The 23,822-nt window shown below is 39.5% G+C and overlaps 1 protein-coding gene across 2 annotated transcripts in view; it reads right to left on the bottom strand.

The window, feature by feature from the left end:
• nucb2a (nucleobindin 2a) overlaps positions 1-23,822 on the bottom strand; it is a 71,319-nt gene that overhangs the window by 45,801 nt on the left and 1,696 nt on the right. For both annotated transcript variants that reach the window (XM_072592400.1, XM_072592401.1), the window contains exon 2: positions 18,509-18,646. In XM_072592400.1, coding sequence (XP_072448501.1) covers positions 18,509-18,646 — 138 coding nt within the window. The remainder of the gene's footprint in view (positions 1-18,508; positions 18,647-23,822) is intronic.

The raw sequence follows: 23,822 nt of genomic DNA, 5'->3' as shown, positions 1-23,822 counted from the left end.
GTCTGAGGGTTCATGATGTCTCTCAGTTCTCTGTCCAACTCTACACAATACACGAAGTTCAGCAGGATTAAGAAAAGCTGGAAGGTTCGTTTTCAGACATTTTGTCACTTTACTCGGTAACATCATCAGTGAGCCTCCAGATGAAGCACTGGTGATAGGGCCCGCTTTCTATTTATGGGTTTAGGTTTCCTTGGGTTGGTGATGTCATTTCTTGTGGTGATGTCATTTCCTGTTCTTTTTGTCAGGGTGTGGTAAATGGGATCCAAATCGATGCGTTTGTTGATAGAGTTTCAGTTAGGATGCCATGCTTCTAGGAATTCTTGTGCATGTCTCTGTTTGGCTTGTCCTAGGATGGATGTGTTGTCCCCCTCGAAGTGGTGTCCTTCCTCATCTGTATGTAAGGATACTAGAGAGTGCGCATGTCTTTTTTTGGTGAGCTGATGTTCATGCATCCCTGGTGGCTAGTTTTCTGCCTGTTTGTGCAATGTAGTATTTGTTACAGTTCTGGCAAGGTATTTTGTAAATGACATTAGTTTTGCTTGTCTGTATAGGGTCTTTCAAGTTCATTAGCTGCTATTTTAGTGTGTTGGTGGGTTTGTGGGCTATCATGATGCCAAGCGGTCTGAATAGTCTGGCAGTCATTTCTGAGAGGTCTTTGATGTAGGGGAGAATGGCTAGGGTTTCTGGATATGTTTTTGTCTGTTTGTTTGGGTTTATTGCTGAGAAATCGATGGACTGTGTTCATTGGGTACCTGTTCTTTTTGAAGACATTGTATAGGTGATTTTCCTCTGCGCCGCAGTGTATGGTGACTCATTGAAATAATGTTCTAATGCAGCTTCGTTTGTGGGTGTTGGGATGATTACTTCTGTGGTTCAGTATTTAGTTCGTATGTGTAGTTTTCTAGTAGACGCTGGTTTGATGTTCCCCATTGGCTGTTCGCTCTACTGCGACATATAGGAAGTTGTTGAGAGGTTAGCATACCCCAGGTCAAGAGCTAGATATCCTTCCCTACAAGTTGGGCATCAAATTCAACATTTTACATCACCACAAAACAAAGTGTTATCTACTAACTAGAACCTAACAATGTCTTATCTATCAAATCAGCAAACAGCCTGAATTAGTGATGTAGGGAGAGGAAAGTAATAAGGACTGTAGGTGCTAAAGATCAGAGTTGACAGTGTACTGCCAAACCCTAACCACCTGACACCTGGAGGAAGAACACCTCATCTCCCACCTTGGGACCCTCAAACCACACAGAATCAATGTGAATTTCATCAGTTTCTTCATTTCCCCTCCCCCCACCTTATCCCAGTCCCAAGCCTCCAACTCGGCACCGCCCTCTTGATCTGTCCGTCTTCCTTCCCACCTAGCCGCTCCACTCTCCTCTCCAACTTATCACTTTCCCCTCCTACCTTCATTCCCAGCTACCTTCACCCCCAGTCCCACCACCTCCCATTTATCTCTCAGCCCACCTTGCCTACAAGCCTCGTTCCCGACGAAGGGCTTACGCCCGAAACATTGATTCTCCTCCTCCCCGGATGCTGCCTGAATCAGTGATGTATCAAAACATATTTCCTTCCCATCAACCCAGAAATATATTGACACCCTTTGAATCAAGTTCTCCTCAAATACCATAAAAAAGCCCTTAAGAGACATAATTCTACAGGCAGCAGACAGGATGTGAAAAAGACATGAAACACTATGATACTGTCAGCTCAGAACTAAACACTGAATGTGTGGACGTGTCCTCCCTCCTCCACCAATCCAGAAATCACACCAGGCTGCACAAACCTCCTAAGCTATGATTCCTGGAGGAGATTTCAACAAAGGAAATACTTGGTCATGCCTATAACCACTTTTGATTCTATATCACGTACAATCTGGACTATGTTTGAACAATTCCAAATGTGCAAGATTTTCATATATTGCACAACACAACTTCCCTGATACAGCCCTTGTAAGTGGCTGTACTCTTTAAACCAAGACACTCTAAAGCCACTTTTATAGGAACAAAGTGCAGCCAACTGCACCAAGTTCTGCCACCACTTTACGTATGCATGGTCAGACTTAAAAATTAAACAGCATCACAGGTCAACAAAAATTTGGCATGCAAAATATGAAGGCCAAACTGAAGAAAAATGAACTGCTCCCATGTTTCAGAACAATACCTGAACGTATTAAATTTGGATAAAATGGATTTTCAAGGCCTTTTTGATAGATACATTTATAAGTAAATAAACCACAATTTTGTACAGTTGAACTTTAGAATTTAGAATGAAAACTATATTTACAGCCCTAATGGGAGAAAAACTGGTTTATCTCAGTTGGACTGTGAGGAACTAGAATTGGAGGGAGAAGGAGAGACATGTGGGTGTCTGAGGTAAAGCAAATCTTAGCAGGACTTATACACTTAATGGTAAGGTCCTAGGGAGTGTTGCTAAACAAAGAGACCTTGGAGTGCAGGTTCATAGCTCCTTGAAAGTGGAGTTGCAGGTAGATAGGATAGTGAAGAAGGCGTTTGGTATGCTTTCCTTTATTGGTCAAAGTATTGAGTACAGGAGTTGGAAGGTCATGTTGCAGCTGTACAGGACATTGGTTAGGCCACTGTTGGAAAATTGTGTGCAATTCTGGTCTCCTTCCTATCAGAAAGATGTTGTGAAACTTGAAAGGGTTCAGAAAAGATTTACAAAAATGTTGCCAGGATTGGAGAATTTGAGCTGTAGGGAGACGCTGAACAGGCTGGGGCTGTTTTCCCTGGAGCGTCGGAGGCTGAGACGTGACCTTATAGAGGTTTACAAAATTATGAGGGGCATGGATAGGATAAATGGGCAAAGTCTTTTCCCTAGGTTGGGAGAGTCCAGAACTAGAGGGCATAGATTTAGGGTGAGAGGGGAAAGATATAAAAGAGACCTAAGGGGCAACTTTTTCACACAGAGGGTGGTACGGGTATGGAATGGGCTGCCAGAGGAAGTGGTGGAGACTGGTACAATAGCAACATTTAAGAGGCATTTGGATGGGTATATGAATAGGAAGGGTTTGGAGGGAAATGGGCCAGGTGCTAGCAGGTGGGACTAGATTAGGTTGGGATATCTGGTTGGCGTGGATGGGTTGGACCAAAGGTTCTGTTTCCAAGGTGTACATCTCCATGACTCTATGACATCTGCTCAAAGATATGCCTACAGAGACATTAGGCAAGTGCAGATCAAGCTTGCAGATGAAACACCTCCTGACACCTTTCAAGCACCTGTTACTTCACTGTTCGTAGATCACTTGGACAAGTAAATCATACAACCAGCAGCTGTGGAACTGTGCCTTAGAATAAATTGCTGTCATTATGAGCAAACAAACAAAAAAGTTTATTTTTGTACTATTCTCACAACTGACTCCTTGAACCATCCGCATAACTGTTGGTTTTTTTTCCCTTGAGGATTAATATGTGACATCAGTTGGATATGACAATACTGAACACAAACATTAAACTTGAAAGTACGAATGATCATGCGGTTCTGTTCATGTTTGACATAGGACCAAGATGTAAAGTTATCTAGTCTACAGCTAGATAAACTCCATTGTATTAATCAGGTTAGCAAGTCAGAGACTCCTGAAAAATCAAGCATGCCTCTGTCACTCAGATGGTCTTGATCATTTCTTTGTTACCTGCAATGTTTCTGCAATTGGCTGGTCTTGTTGGTCCAAGAGAAGCCTTTCTTACTGAAGAAAAGAAAATCAGATGCCACAGGAATAATTTTTTAATATGACTAGTCATATGGTGTATTAACTAATATTGATCTCCAGCATGCAGCAAATCAATCAGAACCAGATCAGTCACACAGCATTTTCGAATAACGTACTAACTGAATAAAACACCAACAGCATGAAGCTATTATGCAGTAATATTTTGAAAAACATGCCAAAATGCATAGACATTTTCACCAGCCATATAGCGAAGGCATGAAGGGTCAGCATTTTGTCACAATAGTGGTAAAATTCAGATCAATTTTCAATTTTCATCATCTGATTTTAATAATGGACCTTTCATGGACTGAAATAGTTTCAAAGAAAAATGAAAAACCATGGACTTAAGATAGTCACATTGTTGGACTGACCAAGTTAATCAATCCAATGCAAGATGATCAGACAATCAGAATCAAAACTAACATTTTATCAAAAGTCATTGAAACTCTAAGGCATGAGGAACCACAGCTTCCTATTATTGATTTACACCTTTCTGAAAGTTTCACATATTGCGATGAAAGTCACCTGCAGATAATGCAACTTTAAAAAAAAACAAAAAATAGAGCAATGATATTAGGCATAGGATGCACAAGTGAAATCTTTTTTAGGCAAACAGCTTTTGAGCAGAGAGAAAAACATTGATTTGTAACAATGGAACTGAAAGACACTCGCACCCGATCCATTTCTCTCAGCCTCTCAAAATAACACCCAGTTACAAAACAAATTGGAGAAACATCTATTCACCGACAACTGACGGATATTTATAGATTTTGAAACTGTTGAGTATATATATGACATCTGTTAAATCACCATGGTCTCAGGTTAAAATTCAATATCTTTAACTCAAATGACTTTTTAAACTGCACATTCTTTTTGTTTCATAGCCTCTCTTCTTTTGGAACATTATACCTGTGTTTGTATGTCTTTGTGAGATCTCACTTCTTAACCACACAAGGTTAGGAGATAATAAAAGATGAAGAGGACTGTTAACAAAGGAAATTCAGCTCATTTTATTTTGGCAACTCAATGTCAAACACTTCCAGATTATGCTTAGTAGTTAGAACTGCAGTAAGTGAAATTCCCTTAGCTTTCCTATATCAATCATAGAACAGTATCTCTAATTGCACCAATGCGACATTCTCTTTTCCCCATAACAATACCCCACCCCCACCCCCCTCCCAGGTTAATGCAAATTATTTTGTATACTCACGAGAAATTAGATTAAAACAATGCAAACTAATGTAATAAATTTCAAATCAAAGAGACATGAATGTTATTAGTCTGTAATGTTCAGATGTTGTGTGTTTATGTTCTTTATTACACATCACTAAACAAAAGTTACAGAGGTGAACCACAGAAAAATGCACCAAGCACAAACAAGAAAAACTGTAAGCACTTAATTTTACAGACAGACATAACAACATACAACACAACTGAATGAGAAAGCTTTGGCTCCATGTGTCAAGTCTCATTCATACCATTATATAGCATTTTTCTGAACGCACAACCTAAATCAACAAGAGTAGATGCATGCGAACATTAGCCGTTCCAAGTCAAAGATTATCCAGACTTCAACATGCCACCAAAGTCCTGAATTCACCACCAAATGGCATAGTCACCACTTTCTGAAAGCAATCAGGATGTAGTCAATGTCAGTAAATGCAAACTTTGTTGGCATAGTGTACATCCTGGGAATAAATAGAAAAGTAAAACTTTGAATGGGCATATTGGAAACAAAAATCTTGGATTGAGAGATTCATTGAGAGTGTAATGGTGAACAATAACCATAACACAAATAAAACACAACTTCTAAACTACATACAATCACACTCATCAATTTGTGTCACTATCAAGGATTTCAGGAAACCATCTTGAATTGTTCTATCCTAAATAAGTGCCAATCAAATATTCAAGTGGGCATGTCTGAAATAGTGGATAAATGCTAGATCATTTTTGTGAAATATATAAATCCCAACTTTTGAAAGAAGGACATTGTGATTCCATACAGTATAATGTTCTGTTCCCCAGATAAAACGGTTTCTCTGTGAAGCCACAAAATTTAATTGCTGCTCAATAAACATTGGGCGAGGTTAGCATTTAATTGATTTTTATGCTGTTGGTCACAACACAAGACTCCATTTTCTAGCTTTTTTAAAGTGTTGGTAAGTCTGTCATAAGTTATCAGTATACTAATTTTTAATTAAAGTATCTTCAGTTGCTGTGGTACACTGCACCTTTATTTCCTGTTTTAAAAAGTGGGACACAAGTTTTTTTACTGACTAAAATTGAATGCTAAACATAAATATTTTATATTCTGGATTAGTGGTGCTGGAAGAGCACAGCAGTTCAGGCAGCATCCAAGGAGCAGTAAAATCGACGTTTCGGGCAAAAGTTCATCATCAGGAATAAAGGTAGAGAGCCTGAAGCGTGGAGAGATAAGCTAGATGGGGTTGGGGGAGGGGAGAAAGTTGCATAGGTGAGTGGGGGAGGGGATGAAGGTGATAGGTTGGGGGCGGGGGGAGGGTGGAGTGGATAGGTGGAAAAGAAGATAGGCAGGTAGGACAAGTCATGGGGACAGTGCTGAGCTGGAAGTTTGGAACTAGGGTGAGGTGGGGGAAGGGGAAATGAGGAAACTGTTGAAGTTCACATTGATGCCCTGGGGTTGAAGTGTTCCAAGGCGGAAGATGAGGCGTTCTTCCTCCAGGAATCTGGTGGTGAGGAAGCGGCGGTGAAGGAGGCCCAGGACCTCCATGTCCTCGGCAGAGTCGAAGGGGGAGTTGAAATGTTGGGCCACAGGGCGGTTTGGTTGATTGGTGTGGGTGTCCCGGAGATGTTCCCTAAAGCACTCTGCTAGGAGGCGTCCAGTCTCCCCAATGTAGAGGAGACCGCATCGGGAGCAACAGATACAATAAATGATATTAGTGGATGTGCAGGTAAAACTTTGATGGATGTGGAAGGCTCCTTTAGGGCCTTGGATGGAGGTGCTTCCAGCTCAGCACTGTCCCCATGACTTGTCCTATCTGCTTATCTTCTTTTCCACCTATCCACTCCACCCTCCACCCGCCCCCAACCTATCACCTTCATCCCCTCCCCCACTCACCTATTGTACTCTGTGCTACTTTCTCCCCACCCCCACCCTCCTCTAGCTTATCTCTCCACGCTTCAGGTTCTCTGCCTTTATTCCTGATGAAGGGCTTTTGCCCGAAATATCGATTTTACTGCTCCTCGGATGCTGCCTGAACTGCTGTGCTCTTCCAGCACCACTAATCCAGCATCTGGTTTCCAGTATCTGCAGTCATTGTTTTTAACCTAATAAATATTTTAAAGTTGAATTAATCTCTCCTGATCATTGGTTCAGTTCCCTATATTAGGAGTACAGTAACATCACTATGGTACTATCCTCAATGATCAAAGCTGAATAAATCACATTACTTAAATGCTAACTTGTGACTTAAGTGAGTGAACAAAATTCATGGGAATGGTAAGATGGAAGAGCAGAGACACGAGTTGAAGTGTCACCAAGGTACTTAGGAAAGTTAAACTCAGATAATTAAATAAACCTGAAATTAAATTTTAGTATCAATAATAGTCACTGTGATATTACCAGATTGTCATAAAAATTCAACCAGTTCAATTGATGCCTTTCAGAAAAGAAAACCTGACCTCCTTACCTGGTCTGGCCTAGATGCAAATCCAGACCCTCAGCAAAATTATTAACTCTTAATTTTCCTCATGAACAACACAGCAAGTCACTCAGGTGTATAAAACTGCTAAAAATATTATAACCATAAGAACTAAACACTAACCTTAGCATTAGATACAGATGCAGCAAAGGCACACCAAGCCTTGATTCACTCAACTACTGACAAAGCTTTTTCTGAAATTTTCCGATTCAAAATTACCTCCATCCAAAGTAATTTTACGACACGGCCACTTGATCATGTTCAAGAATAATATTTTGGCAAGTTCAAGCTTTCTCTGTCAACTCAATAAAATCTCTCTCATTTCCATCTGGAGACATGCTAAAATTGGAAAACATGTTCTATTCATTAGTCAAACATAAACTGTAATTCTTACAGTATCATTTTCAGTAGAAGTCCCAGGTTCCTTCATCACCATCTCTGTACTGTCCCATAAGAAGGACAGCCTGAACAGAGCCGCTAACAGTTACAGTTAACAAGGAAGAAATAGCCTTGTGTGCTCAATATTACTCAAGGTCCCACAAACATTCATGACATCACATTAAACACTGGCAAGAGAAAGCCCAGTTAATTACCACCTGCCAACCTCCATCAGCTGATGGACCATTACTCCTCCATGTTAAACACCATTTGAAAGAATGAATAAACAGAGACTGTAGTCTAGTGAAGAGAATTCAATAGCCAATACCAAGATTGTTAAAATCATTCTGCTAAAGCACATAGCTGCTGGACTAGATCTCTGGCAGGTGGAAAAAAAATGGAGGCAAGAGTAAAAAATACCTTGTCATCACCAATCTGACACAGATGTATCTATCCATGACAATACTGTTAGCAGTGATTACTACATAGTGTTCACACTGAAAATACTTTCCATGTTGCGTATTAAGTAGGATTGATATAGAACAATTTAACATTTCTAAACTTGGCATAAATGAGGCACTGTGGGCACATCAGCAGCAACAGAATTATATTTCAATATAAACTTTAGCCACATGACCTGGCAGAGTCCTCACACTAACTGATGACCAACCCTGGCTCAATGAGGATTGTAGAAGAGCTTGCAGGACACAGGACCTAATGCATCAAGAGAACAAGGTTCCAACAGAATGCTGTTAATGGAACTAAGTGATCCCACAACCAACAGTCTCAGTCAAATAACAGTCTGGTTATATTCAATCGTGAATGGTGATGGATAACTAAATTACCAATGTCAAGTATGAAATTGTATGAACAATGAAGGCTGGGCTGAACTTGAATGTAAAAGACAAGGCTGAAGCATTGGCAGCCATCATCAGCCAGAAATGCCAAGTGGCTGGTCTATTCTGGTCATTTCCTGAAGTTTTCTGCATCACAGATGCCAGTCTATAGTCAATTAGCAGTTTAAAAACTACTGAATAGACCAGATATGTTAAAAGCTATAGGTACTAACAAAACCCTGGCTGCAGAGCTAAAAACATACCATGGACGTGGGGATAATTCCAGCCAAGCTGCTGTAGAACTTTCTCAGGTGAGGAGGAACAGAATTGGCTTCTGCCTTTTTGTTCCAACAATTATTTTCCTCTTTTTCTGCAAGCAGCTATCACATTTCAATTGAAACAGAATTCACTGGAAAATTAAGGACTCAATTTTATTTCGTTAAACAGGAATTTTATATCAACCCCAAGAAAACAAGAATAAAAATAATATCAAGCATATTCACAAACAGGTAAAACGTTTAAAAGGGTGTACATCTGGGTAGAATAAGGGTTATGATACTAAACAATCCCTAGAGTCTGAGGTGTTAGATTGTAAACCTGAAGCCATAGTTGGTTAATTTTTGATTCATATGCACAGCAGCAGACGAATCTGTAGATATCATTGATTTCTTAATGAAAGGTTGTTTGTCTAATTTGCCCTCCCCCCACCCCTTCCCACAGGTGCTAGATTCAGAAATGAGAAAATAAGCAAGGAGTAAGTTGTCATTCCTGTTGTCACAAAATCATTATTCCTTCTCTCTGCTCTGTTGCTCAAAAACACTGCAGTTGTGTGTATTGTGAAGGCCAGCCTCATTGTTTCTCCAAGCAGTTAAGTGACAGACAGCTCTTTCAACTGGCAATGTGAAATTAGCATGCAGGCTGCTGGATTTTAAGATTTTAGTTAAAATGGTGTGTACACAGCTTCATTTGCAAAGGTATTCCACATGGATGTCCTGAAACTTTCCTCAATCTGTGGTCAGGTGACTACTCCAGTCATTTTGGGATCATATTTCTTCCTTTTTAAATGATAGTTTGATCCATGAAAGGTGTTAGATACAACAGGTTGTTAAGCTAATGATGAATATGGACAATTAAATTATAATTTACACAGTCTGTAAATTTGGAATCAACCTAACAAAATGAAAAATTTTCCAAATACACCTTGTGCACAATAGGAGAACAATTAAACCAAATTTGGTTAATTATTGCATTAGTCTACTCTAAATCAGCAAAGGCCTTTACTTACTAACTGACCTACTAAGATCACTTGGCCTCAAACTCATTGTAGTCATGGTGCAAACATGGATAGATGGGTGAATTCCAAAAGGTGAGATAAAGGATTCCCCTTGATGTCAAAGCAGCACTTGACTGCAAGAAGTAACAAGCAAAAGTAAACTTAAAGTGAATCAGGGTAAAATGCTCTATTGGTTGGAGACCTATTTACACAAAGTAAGATGGTTTAGATTGTTTGAAATTAATCATCTGAGGCTCAGGACATTAGTGCAAGTGCAGTGTCCTAGGCCCAACCATTCCCTGTTACTTCAATGGACTCTATGCATTGAAGTGTCTCCAGTTGTCTGAGCTCAAATTCAGGATTGCAAAGCTCGAGGGGCAGTCTGAAGCCAGTGCAGAACATCAGGAAGGATGATAGTCTCCTGATCACACATTCTGGAATACACATTCTGGTGTCTCAAAACAGGTTGACTGGAAGATATCTATGAGGAAGCAATAGCATGGTGGTATTACTACTTGACTATTAATCCAGAGACCCAAATAATTTTATGGTGACCTGGGTTCAAGTCCAGCCATGGCAGATGGTGGAATTTGAATTCAATTTTAAAAATATCTCTGGAATTAAGAGTTCATTGACAATCATTAAACTATTGCTGGGTTTTTTTAAAAAATCAGGCTCCAATATCCTTTCGGAAAAGAAATCTGCCATCCACACCTGGTCTGGCTTACACATGATATCAGGTCCACAGCAATGTGATTGACAATCAATTGCTCTTACTGGATTAGTGGTGCTGGAAGAGCACAGCAGTTCAGGCAGCATCCAACGAGCAGCGAAATCGACATTTCGGGCAAAAGCCCTTCATCAGGAATGGAAGGGCTTTTGCCCGAAACGTCGATTTCGCTGCTCGTTGGATGCTGCCTGAACTGCTGTGCTCTTCCAGCACCACTAATCCAGTATTTGGTTTTCAGCATCTGCAGTCATTGTTTTTACCTAATCAATTGCTCTTGGCCAATGAGAGATGGGCAATAAATGTTGGCCTAGCTAGTGATGCCCTTTTGGTAAGGTTCATTAATATTTAAATATGAGAATGACTGTAAAATGCTAGAGTACAGCAGGTTCTGTGTTCTCATAAGAATCACAAAATGTTAGCATTCTGGTACAGCAAGTAATTAAGAATGAAAATGGAATATTGGCCTTTATTGTGAAGAGGATTGAGAATGTAAGTAGTAAAGGCTTGCTATTTAGGTAAGGTCTCTCTGTTACCCAGAGTATTGCATAGAGTTTAAAATGGAATGTGTCTGCATTGGAGGTACTTCAGATGATTCACTGGGTTGATTTTTTTGGGGGGGATGAAAGAGGTTGTCTCACGAATAAAGGTTGAGTAATTTTGGTCTATATTCCTTGGACTTTAGAAGAATGAGATGATCATTTTGAAATGTATCACATTCTGAGCAGACTTAACAAGGTAGATAAGGAGAGAATGTTTCCTTTGCCAGGAACTGATCATTGGAGAACCCAGTTTCAAAACTGGAGACACCTAATCTTAAATTGGAGATGAAGAAGAATCTCTTCACTCAAATGATTCATTAATCATTGGAATTCTCTTCCACAGAGGGGAGTGGAGAGTGCATCATTTAACATATTCAAAGTGGAGTTAAATCTACAAAGGAATGAAGGTTTATGAGGGTCAGGCAGGAAAGTGGAGTTAAAGACACAATTAGTCCAGCTATGATCTTAATGAATGGTGTGTCCCTAATGAAGGGCTCTTGCCCAAAACATTGATTTTACCGCTCCTCGGATGCTGCCTGAACTGCTGTGCTTTTCCAGCACCATTCTAATCTAAACTCTGGTTTCCAGCATCTGCAGTCACTGTTTTTAACCATCTAAATGAATGGTGGAGCAGGTTTGAAGGACTAAATAGTCTATTACTGCTCATATGTTTTCCATTCTGTTTTAGGTACTTAGATAACCTCAAATTTATAACTGAAAAAATTATTCTTAAGTTACTTAACACTAAATTTTAGCTAGTGAGCTAGAATATAAATTTGAATGCATTCCGTTTTTAAAAGTTCCCCTACTTTTTTTGAAACTAAAATTACCCAGCACCCTCTAAACTATTAAATAGCATGACAATTAAGGAAATGCAAAGTTGTTGTTTTGGGAATGCCATTAAAGGTGAGAAGTAATCTCTCTTAACCACCTTGTTGAAAGTACCTGCAAAACGCTGTTTGATAGGAAATTCAAAAATCTTGGCTCAGCAACGATAAAGGAACGGACAATAAATTGGTTTGGAGATGACACGAGAAGTGTTGGTGTCCCATGCATCTGATGCCCTCATCATGTTCGAGACTGCAATGCATCTTTTGCTTTGAACACATTGCAGCTGCAAAATGCTGGTGATGGAGGGCAGATTTTTTTTTAATGTTGCTTGATCAGATGGTTATTCATGCTTATTCCTGGATGATTGTTAACGGCATTTTTTTCATCAAGGCAAGTCTGAGTACTCCATCATTGGATCTTGTAGATGGTGGTCAGATCTTGAAGGCCCAGGTGGTGAGTTACTTGCTGCAGAATACTAATGCCTCTCAGCCACAGTATTTATACAACTAGACATTAAATAATATTCTGCTTTTCTGTTCCTACTACCAAAAAGGGCAGCATGGTGGCTCAAGTGGTTAGCACTGCTGCCTCACAGCATCAGGGTCCCAGGTTTGATTCCAGGCTCGGACGGCTGTCTGTGTGGAGTTTGCACATACGCAGACTCCGAGTGCTCCGGTTTCTCCCACAGTCTAAAGATGTGCAGGCCAGGTGAATTTGCCATGCTAAATTGCCCATAGTGATAGGTGCCTTAGTCAGAGGGAAGTGGGCCTGGATGGGTTACTCTTCAGTGGCTTGGTTTTTTTTTAGATTACTTACAGTGTGGAAACAGGCCCTTCGGCCCAACAAGTCCACACCGCCCCGCCGAAGTGCAACCCACCCATACCCCTACATCTACCCCTTACTGAACACTACAGGCAATTTAGCATGGCCAAGTCACTTGACCTGCACATCTTTGGACTGTGGGAGGAAACCGGAGCACCCGGAGGAAACCCACGCAGACATGTGGAGAACGTGCAAACTCCGCACAGTCAGTCGCCTGAGGCGGGAATTGAACCCAGGTCTCTGGCGCTGTGAGGCAGCAGTGCTAACCACTGTGCCACTGTGCCGCCCAATACAAGATACAAGATACTCTGTCCCTTCATCCAAGTCATTATTAGAGATTGCAAATAGGTGCACTCCTATGACCCTGCATTAGTTACTGCTTAACAAACTGAAAACAACCTTCTATTTTCTGTTAGTTAGCCAATTCTTTATCCTGAATTAATATCTGCCACATCATAGTCTGTCATCTTGTGCAGTAAACTTTTAGCTTATCAAATCCTTCTGCAATCAACATACTGTGCTAGAACTATTAGTTCCCCTTTATCCGCACTGCTTGTTATATTCCCAAAGAACATATGAATGTCTTGAATTATGGTAGGAGTAATTTTTCTCATCTCCAGAAAGAAGCCAGATGCAAAATACATTCTAAAGCCCTTTCCTTGGTTCCCAATATTAACTCTCATCTCCAAGAAACCAATGATCTCTTTATGTACTCTTTCTTTTTTACATACTCAAACTCTTATTGTCAGATTTCATATTTCTGTGCTGAAAGTTCATAACGTATTGTAATAGTATAGAAACTTAGATTCTGAAGCAGAAGAAAATGAATTTTAGGTTTCAGTTTTCTGAAGATCTAACTTGTTTTATTTTGCAAGGTCAGAGTGTCATTTTGAACAATAAACAACGATAAAACCATTCCCAAGAGATTGTGATTTTTAGCTAAATTATTATCAGGTAATAATTGCAGAGATAATTGCAATGGTGTTTTCTAACTTTAGTTTTACAACCCAGAGACAGGGCGGGCCAGGAACAGGTTCATTCAGAGAGAAGTTTGGGCGGCACAGTGGCTAGCACTGCTGCCTCGCAGCACCAGGAACCTGGGTTCATTTCCAGCCTCAAAGCGACTGAGTAGAGTATGCACATTCTCCCTGTGTCTGCGTGGGTTTCCTCCCATAGTCCAAAGATGTATGGGTTACCTGAATTGGTCATGCTAAATTGCCCATAGTGATAGGCGCATTAGTAGGGAGTAGGTCAATAGGTCTGGGTGGTATGCTCTTTGGAGGGTCGGTGTGGACTTGTTGGGCCGAAGGGCCTGTGTCCACACTATAGGTAATCTAATCTAATCGTCAATTGCAGCATAGATACTGTTCATAGAAGTCACCACAGAACAGTCAGAGCCAGGTTGGGAGAAGTCTAGAGTTGCTTAAATGAAATCTCCAGATGCAGAAGGAACCCATCATTACTGGGTATAATGAGCTAAGTTAGCAGCTTGTTTAAGGTCTCAGGGAAAACATTAATTGAACAAGAGCCAAATGATCTGCTGTAGTTCCTGCCTCCCATGTGCTCTCCTGTTACTTACTCTGATTAACACAGGAATTGCCCATTAGACCCTACCATCAAAAGATTTATTTAAAGCATAGAAATATTGGTAGCAAAGGCCTCTTATAGTTCCACACTGGTGCCACTGCCAACTTTGCATTTTTAAAATATTGTTGACAGGCAGCTGAGAGATTTCCAACACTCACTCACTGGCTATCCTTGTCGGCAATTTATGCAGATTTCTAACCCAAATTTGGTGGGATTCCTTGGCAGAAGGTGGATCTATTTCAGCATGAAAATAATGTTTTTAGATAGATGAGCAGACTAGGGAGACAAGAGATCTCTGCTCAATAGAAGCCCCTCAATCAGAATGTTAGTTAATTATTTTCAAACTGGATCCCAAGAAACTTTAAGCGGGGTTTTGAAATAATGAGTGTTTACCAAGTTGCATTACCACCAGATATAACAATATTACCAGATTTAAGAAGAAGACAGGCCTAACCAAAAATGAGCTGATAAAGTTCATTGAATGAGGACCTTCAAGAGCAGCACAGCATCTAGGCTGCAGAAAGAGACTGCAATGAATCAGGACTAGTGGAATCTTGCTGGCCAGACTTGTATCTGACAGAGTCTACTTTAAGTTTTATTAAATGTTCATTTCTCAAATGTCTCTGGCTAGGCCAGGATTTATTGCCTATCTCCAATTAGAATGTGGTGAGCTGCTTTCTTGAATTGCGGCAATCCATGTGGTATAGGTACACCCACACTGCTCTCAGGAAGGAGGTTTCAGGAGTGAAGGAATGGCAATATAATTTGAAGTCACATTGGTATGTAGCTTGGAGAATGTTCTGCCCTTTTTCCATCGAAGTGGCAGTGGTTTTGTCAATTACATAAAAGAATGAGTTGCACAAGAGGCAGAATGATGGAAGCCAGAAAATGAGTGCTACTGCTAAACAAGGAACATCCCTGGGTGAGCTACCTCCTCTAAGATGGGCTCACACAAAGATAGAAAACTCTGCAGTGTGGTCCTCCATAAGACTATGAGATACCGGAGTAGAAGTAGGCCATACAGCCCAGCTCTGTTCTGCCATTCAATGCGATCACAGCTGATCTGATCATCCTCACCTCCACTTTTCTGCCTTATCCCCATAACCCTGGATTCCCTTATTAATTTAAAATCTATCTATCTCAGCTTCAGTAACCTTAAATGAGCCCCACTTCGACAGCCTTCTGCAGGAAAGATTTCAACTGATTCACTCCCCTCAGAAAAACATTCCCTCCTCATCTGTTGGAAATGGGCAACCAATTTGCTCTGGCTCTGGCTTTGGCTTCACCGACAAGGGGAAACAATCTACCCACATCTTCCCTGTCAAGTTGTCTAAGAATCTCACAAGTGCTTCAATAGAGTCATCTGTCATTCTTTGAAATTTCAATAAGTACGAGTCCAACCTGCTCAACCTCCCCTCATAAGATCCTCCGTACCAGAGGATCAACCTTATCTACCTTCTCTGGGCTCCTGAAATGCTAATGGGTCTTTTCTTAGATCAGGGGATGAAAACTGTTTACTGTATTCTAAGAGTGGTCTAACTAGAGTATTGTATAGTTTCAACAAAACCTCCTTAATTTTATATTCCATTCCCTTTGAAATAAAGGGCATTAGATATCAGTCAGAAAAATGGACTAAGCACTCATTTAAAACTCGCTAAAAATATTTTTTAAAGATCTACATGCAGCACTTTTATTTATTGGTACTAGAAAGTATTACAAGGGAGAGATCCATGATTATTAATCCAACTGAATGAGAGTTATACAACCAAAACCATTTGAAAACTACTGGCCTCAGCCAGATATATTTACAATTTGCATGTTCAGGCCTTTTTCATACTTGCCTATGATGAGACAGTCATCAAAATAGGTGATAATTTCCTTCAGAAACACTTGGTATCATCTGATCCCAACACACAAAGTAAAATTACCAATAGCAGTTGGCACCACTGGGATAATTAATGCATTTTTTTCAAATTAATATTGTCAATGGATTCATGCAACTGCCAACAACAAAAAAACAATTACTTCTAAGAGCAGGGCAGATGTTCCAAACCATAAAACAAATATTTGCCATTATCTGTATCATTCGCTCAGTCAAAAGCCTAAGTATGATAATATGCTATATGATAGAGCGCAATTGTGTAAACAACTGTTGAGCAACTGTTTTTTAAAAAAAGAGTGCTGGACCCTTCCTTCTCATTTTAATTCTAAAGTGACACATGGTTCAAAAGAAATTGATAACATACTTTAACTTTTCTACCTTTTCAGAGGCAAAATCACAAGCATAAGGAAATAATTTATTACTTAGACATCAAGAGAAATTTCAGAATTTAGAACACGTGACTCCGAGAGCATGACTTTACCTGCAGTCAAAAAAAATTTGGATGTGGAAATGCCTCTTGCAGACTAGTACATCAGTGCTCCCTAGTAAATTTGCTGATCTTTACACTGAAATCCATTTATTCACTTAAAGGAAGCACTCAGCTTAAGGTTCAAAACATCTAGTCATTTGAGACTGCATTATGTCCGGTAAATCCTTTGCCACCCAATGTAGGTACATATCATCAAGTGGCAGGAAACATTGCTCATTATGCCTCAGGATGAGTTTAATCAGTAATCATTGCTTCCTACTACATGGAATAGGCACATATAAGCACACATTGCATAAATTTTATTCTCTTGTAAATGGTATTTGCTTAAATCTCCAAAATTATTTTACTCCTTCAAGAACAGATATACTGTTCATAGCTAATCATTGTTCTTGGTTAACACCATTAGCTTCCACAAAATAAAGATTGATATATGGAGAAGGTGGTCATGTCTGGCCAACTTGATTGACTGTTTCTGAAGAGATGTGTGGATGAGGGCAATGAAATCTACTTGGACTTCTGCAAGGCTTTTGATAATGTCCTGCATGAAAATCTGGCAGATATGTTAAGAACCCATGGGACCTAAGATCTACATTTGGCTGAGAGGCAGGAAGCAGAGGATGATGATTGAGAGATGTTTTTCTGACCGGATATCTGTGTCCAGTGGGATCCCACGGGGTCAATGTCAGGGCCCTTGCTGCTCGTGATTTATCTAAAATTATTTAGACGTGAATGTAGGATAGTTGATTAATGTGCTTGTCAATGATACAAAAATTGGTGGAGTACTAAACAGACAGGAGGATAGCCTTAGATTACAAAGGATATACACCAGCTGGTCACAAAGGCAAATGGAATTCAACCGAGATAAACGTGAAGTGATGCATTGAGGATCAGAGGCACCTTTATTGTGCATGTACACGAGTTCCTTAAGGTATCAGGAAAAGTGAATAAAATGATTAAGAAGGCATAAGATGTGCTTGCCTTTCTTAACTGAGGCAAAGAGTTTAAGAGCAGGGTGATTATGCTGGAATTGTACAAAGTGGCAATTAGGCTTCAACTGGATTATGCATAGCTCTGGAATCCACGTAAATGGGATGTGATTGCAGTGGACGGTGCAGAGGAGATTTACCAGCATGTTACTTAGGCTGGAGAGTTTCAGTTATGAAGAAAGATTGGACAGACTGTGGTTGCTTTCTGAAGAGCAGAGGAGATTGATGAGATAGGACTGTGATGTATGAAATTGAGGGGCTAGATAAGGTGGACAAGAAGAAACCTTTGGAGGGATCAGTTACCAGGCAATAGATTTACGATAAAGGACAGTAGGCTTAGACCAGATGTGAAGACTTTTTTTTCCGCACAAGAGTGGTGGGTATCTGGAACTCTCTACTTTAAAGATGGTAGAGACAGAAAACATAACACTTAGGTGGTATTTAGATGTACACTTGTGATGCGAAGGCATACAAGGCTATGGGCCAAGTGCTGAATAGTCAGGCGATTTATTTGACTGGTGCAGACACAACATGCCTTTTTCTGTACTGTTGACAATGAATAAGGGAATAAAGCCTTGCATAACTGAGCAATAATTAATTATTTGTTCATTCACTGTTGTGTTTATACATTTCTCAAAAGTATACAAACCTAAGACCATTATTTCCAATACTGGTACTTCCGAATCTCAAATGATTCAATATATAAATTGTTTTACTTGCAATTGGAATACTTACTGGACTTTCAGCTGTCGCCTGCACTTCTGGTTCTTCTACTTTGGTCACCTTTATCTTATCGATTGGTACAGTTTCAGCAGCAAGAAGGAGACAGAGCAGCAACCAACAGCGGGACAGTGACATTCTCTGCCAATGCATCTATAATGAATTAAAAGAAAATTCCTCCTCAATCTCATTTACTCATTCAACTTGAACGTTTCAATTAAATTAACCAATTACCAAAATGGATGCTGTATGATCATGCCTATAACTATGACATGCAATTGTGAATTCAGAAGGCTGACATTAATCTAAAACCCCATGTTGAAATAGGCACACAAAATGTGGTTGTTTCTTCCATCAACATAACCATAGTGGCCACTACAGATCTGCCATTTGATTTGATTACACCCTGCTGAAATACCCTGCAAAGCAACAGGAAGTTAAAGTGCATTAATAGCTTGAATTAATAAAATTGTAATCTTACAAAACATACTTTTTTTTAAAACAACTATGTGCAAATCCTAAAACCTAAGCTTTTACATTTAAAATAGTGTTAGAAATACATATAAATTCAACAAAATCTGTTTTATTGCTGCATCACTGTTAGCTTAAATAAAAAGTAGGTAACTTATGTAATGGAGTACAATTCTAAACAAGGAAACTCCTAGCCATGGCAACAGACTGATAATAAATGGTTACAATGCTCCTTTGCTGTGGAAAGAGACACAAAAATCTCCATTCTTAATCATGAACCAGTAAACCTCATTAATAACTGTGCCAAGTGAATAACGTTGGAATCTGATGCAACCCAAATTTACTTCTTGAATCCATAGCCTATTCTAATAGAAGAAAAGGACAAGGGAGCCTGTCTGATTAGCATCCCATTCACCAACTTCATCGCTGATATGCAGTTTTAACAGTGTATACCTTCTACAAAATAAACTACAGTAACTCACCAGGGCTACTTGCCAGCATCTTTCAACCTACAATATCTACCACCTAGAACGATAAAGGCAGCAGATGCATGGGAACACCACCACCAAGTCCCACACCATCTTGACTTGGAACCATATTGTTATCCCTTCACTTACACTGGCTCAAACTCCTGAAGCCCTTTTCTTAACAGCACTCTGGGTGTCCCTACACTCCAGTGACAGCAATAGTTCAAGGCAGCAACTCACCATCTTCACCAGAACAATCAAACATGTGCAATAAATGTTAATCTAGCAACCGAAGTCCTCATCTCATAAAACAAAAAGAAACTACTTTCGATGTCACCATGGGTTGTGATAAACATCTTCTAGTTGAACAACAGAAAGACCATGGCATCTTCTGCTCCTACTACAAGGTTCCTAACCCTTGCCACTGATTCAATCCGTTTTGCAAACCATGCCTCAGGCTAAGAGACTATCCACAGACTCCGCAACATATGTGGTCCTGAATACATTTTGTAACCTCAAACTCCCGAACAAAAAATATCTACTACAGGCACCTTTAACATTGCCTTCCTTTATTCCTAATTTAATCTATCTGTTGAAGCTCTCCTCCACACCACTGACACCTTTGGACTCAAGTATTTTAGTGCACTCCCTGCCAGTCTTCCCTATTCTTTTAATCTCCACTTACCATCAAAAGTTGTGTAGCTATGTCCTTTAGCTACCAAGTCCTGTTCACTGATTGCCACCCCCAAATACTGTAATTTCAATTTCACGTTCAAGTGTTCAAATCACTCAACACCTTACCCTTAACTATCTCTCTACCCTCTCCTCGTACCAGCAACACTTACATATTTATGTCTCTGGCTGTCTGTGCAGTGTTTCCCAATTCATCCCAAATTCAATAGACGTTCTTTCAATAATCAAGATATAATGATCTCGGATTCCATCTTTTAGGTTTTTTCTCTGTTCATTTTCCTCCTCTCCCTAAGAAATGCTTGCTAAAGCTCTACTTTTTGCAAGTTTCAGGTCATCATTTGCAATATTTCTATGGTTGACACATTTTTTTTAAAACTCATTATACTTCACTGAAGCACCCAGAAATGTTATGTTAGAAGTGCTAGATGATAAATTATTATTGCCATTGCTTATGATTTCAAAGTAGAGCATGAATAAATTATTAAAAGTTGAACCGGGTTGTCAGTGTAATAGGGGTAAAAACAATGACTGCAGATGCTGGAAACCAGATTCTGGATTAGTGGTGCTAGGAGAGCACAGCAGTTCAGGCAACATCCGAGGAGCAGTAAAATCAACGTTTCAGGCAAAAGCCCGTCATCACGAATAAAGGCAGAGAGCCTGAAGGGTGGAGATATCTCAACATAAAAGCATTTGTTGCAGAAACTATTTATTCTCAATTAGTGACAGATAAAACGATGAATAGTTCTTGATAATAAACTATCTGCCATTTAGTCAAGTTATGAGCATCCCAGTTTGATACTGAAAAATTAATGTTTAAAAAAAAATCAATAAAGGGAATGTTATTAGATTTAAAGCTGCAGCTAGTAAGTTATTAAACTAACTTACTTAGTTCCTATATTTCAATCTCAGCTGGATTTCTGATCCAAACTTCAATGAAATTGTCCTAAATGAAAATGTTAGTCCCGTAAGCTGTGTAAAAGCAAATAATTCAAAGTGGAATGCCTTAAGACGAAAGACAAAATCTGAAATATCTTACAGACGAACCAGAATTTTAAAAAAGGACATAATTGTAAAACTTAGTGGGAAACATGTTCAGTGCTCTTTAGATGATTCAAAATTATCTGAATTCTCTTGGGAGGTGTAACATATTGTAGCAATCAAAGTTTGTGAGAAGATTTGTAGCTCGGGTGCTCGTTGTTGTGGTTCTGTTCGGCGAGCTGGGAATTTGTGTTGCAGACGTTTCGTCCCCTGTCTAGGTGACATCCTCAGTGCTTGGGAGCCTCCTGTGAAGTGCTTCTGTGATGTTTCCTCTGGCATTTATAGTGGTTTGAATCTGCCGCTTCCGGTTGTCAGTTCCAGCTGTCCGTTGCAGTGGTTGGTATATTGGGCCCAGGTCGATGTGCTTATTGATTGAATCTGTGGATGAGTGCCATGCCTCTAGGAATTCCCTGGCTGTTCTCTGTTTGGCTTGTCCTACAAACTCCCATGCAAGGACTGCACAAAACACTACATAGGACAAACAGGAAGACAGCTAATGATCCTCATCCATGAACACCAAACTAGCCACGAAACGACACTACCAGCTATCCTTAGTAGCCACACATGCAGATGACAAGCAGCATGAATTCGACTGGGACAACACTACTGTTATAGGACAAGCCAAACAGAGAACAACCAGGGAATTCCTAGAGGCATGGCACTCATCCACAGATTCAATCAATAAGCACATCGACCTGGACCCAATATACCGACCACTGCAACGGACAGCTGGAACTGACAACCGGAAGCGGCAGATACAAACCATGATAAATGCCAGAGGAAACATCACAGAAGCGCTTGACAGGAGGCTCCCAAGTGCTGAGGATGTCACCTAGACAGGGGACGAAATGTCAGCAACACAAATTCCCAGCTCGGTGAACAGAACCACAACATATTGTAGCAATTACTGCATTTACATAACCATGTGGCACACAGTCAGAAACAGCATCAAATACTTTGAAACCTACTGTATGAGGCCATATTGTTCTGCATTCTTGTGTTACATTTTAAACTCCCAGAGTAACCCAAATTCAATCCCACTGACTATTTCCCCATTGCCCTCAACTTCAAATATTTATTGAATTTCCACAAAAGAGAGGGGACAATCTCTATCTCAACCATGTTGCATTTTATATTTCAACCATCATCAATGCAAATAACTTTATTACAAGTCTTCTTATTCCCTTTGGAGTTTGGGGGGGGGGGGGGGGGGGGTGATGGCATCCCCAGCTGATGGTAACACTGGAAAGTTAGATTGGACCATAAGTTTTATTTTTTCTTTTTGTTTACCATGGCAGTCAGCCACTGAATATATTGAAAAGAGATTGCCAATGTACTTTTACTAAAAGTAAAAAAGCTTATTATATAAAATGAAAATGAAACACATTATTCAACAAATAGTCCTGCTACAAAAAGTGGAAGTAAAAACATAACCCTTTTATACTGAAAAATAATTTTACAAAGACTCAAACCTCAGTGGTTCACCGCGTCTTCACTTTAAATCTCCTTGTTCAGTTACAATGGCCTCAAATGGTTTCTGAAGTTTTCTAAATTAACTTCTAAACACTTTAGATGAAAACATATAAATTTTCCAAATATTCACCTTCCACCAGCTTTTGGGTCAATCTTCTCACCAGCCAAGCACTTCCATCTCCACTATCTGGTGTCCAAAGTCACAGACTGGCTGATTTCCTAGATATTTTTCTTCTATCGTCACTCAGGAATTTTTCTCCAAGCCCTGAATGTTTTGGAGGCTGCTAAACGAACAACTTTTTGCATTACCTTTTCTTTTAGATGAGCAATTTCTGTAATTATAGACCTCTGTTGGTAGGCAGCTACAGACTTTTCCCCTCTTCTATCCTGGTTTCTAATGCACTGAGCTATTTACCTCAAGGGTTTTCAGGATCTCATATGTATGTAAACAAAATTTCAGACACTAATCTAAAATGACATAAAACAATGTCTCTTCTTAACATATACAGAAGTACAAATCAAACTTAAAATATATACATAGCTCTTCTATTTTAGACCAAAGATTTCCAAATAGCAATAATAAATCATGAATTATCATTATAACTGTTTCATGAAATTGCTGGTTTTACATGAATTGTTCAAATCAGAGGTCTTTTGTTTAAGAAACTGGATAACCTCATATACAGCTAATCTTTGGACTTTCTTTAGAAAAGAGAACAGTAAAATGAGGAGTCAATTCTCAAAGTAAATTGTTCAGAGACATTTTAACTGAAAAAAAAATCAATTTCTTTCTATTTTTCCTACTTTTCCTTTCTATATTGAATTTTATTCCAATTCAACGCATCTTCATCTTCCAAATGGATTGTTTAAAACATAGACCATTGGAGATGACATTCACTGGTAATGTTACTGTGTCTTTAACCATTCTGAATCTGATAGAGGTATAGCCCAATCTTAAATGGGGGTGGGGGTTAATCTATAGTGTCTAGTCACATAGCATTTGCTGGGAGATGCATTCTTCCAGCGATTTCTAGGTGTTTAATTAATTATGTGTTTACCTAAGATTTCTGTTACTGTATCAAATCAGTAACTTTTTAATTTCCTTTGTTTGCAACAAGTGACCTGTCATTAGAGTTTTTAATGAAAACAGAGTGGTGATCCCTGTATTATGTAACTTCTCCCTCACA

This window comes from Chiloscyllium punctatum, chromosome 22 (assembly GCF_047496795.1).
Source record: "Chiloscyllium punctatum isolate Juve2018m chromosome 22, sChiPun1.3, whole genome shotgun sequence".
Classification (NCBI taxonomy): domain Eukaryota; kingdom Metazoa; phylum Chordata; class Chondrichthyes; order Orectolobiformes; family Hemiscylliidae; genus Chiloscyllium; species Chiloscyllium punctatum.
The sequence above is the reverse complement of the archived record's forward strand: the minus strand, read 5'-3'. Positions and strand labels throughout refer to the sequence as shown.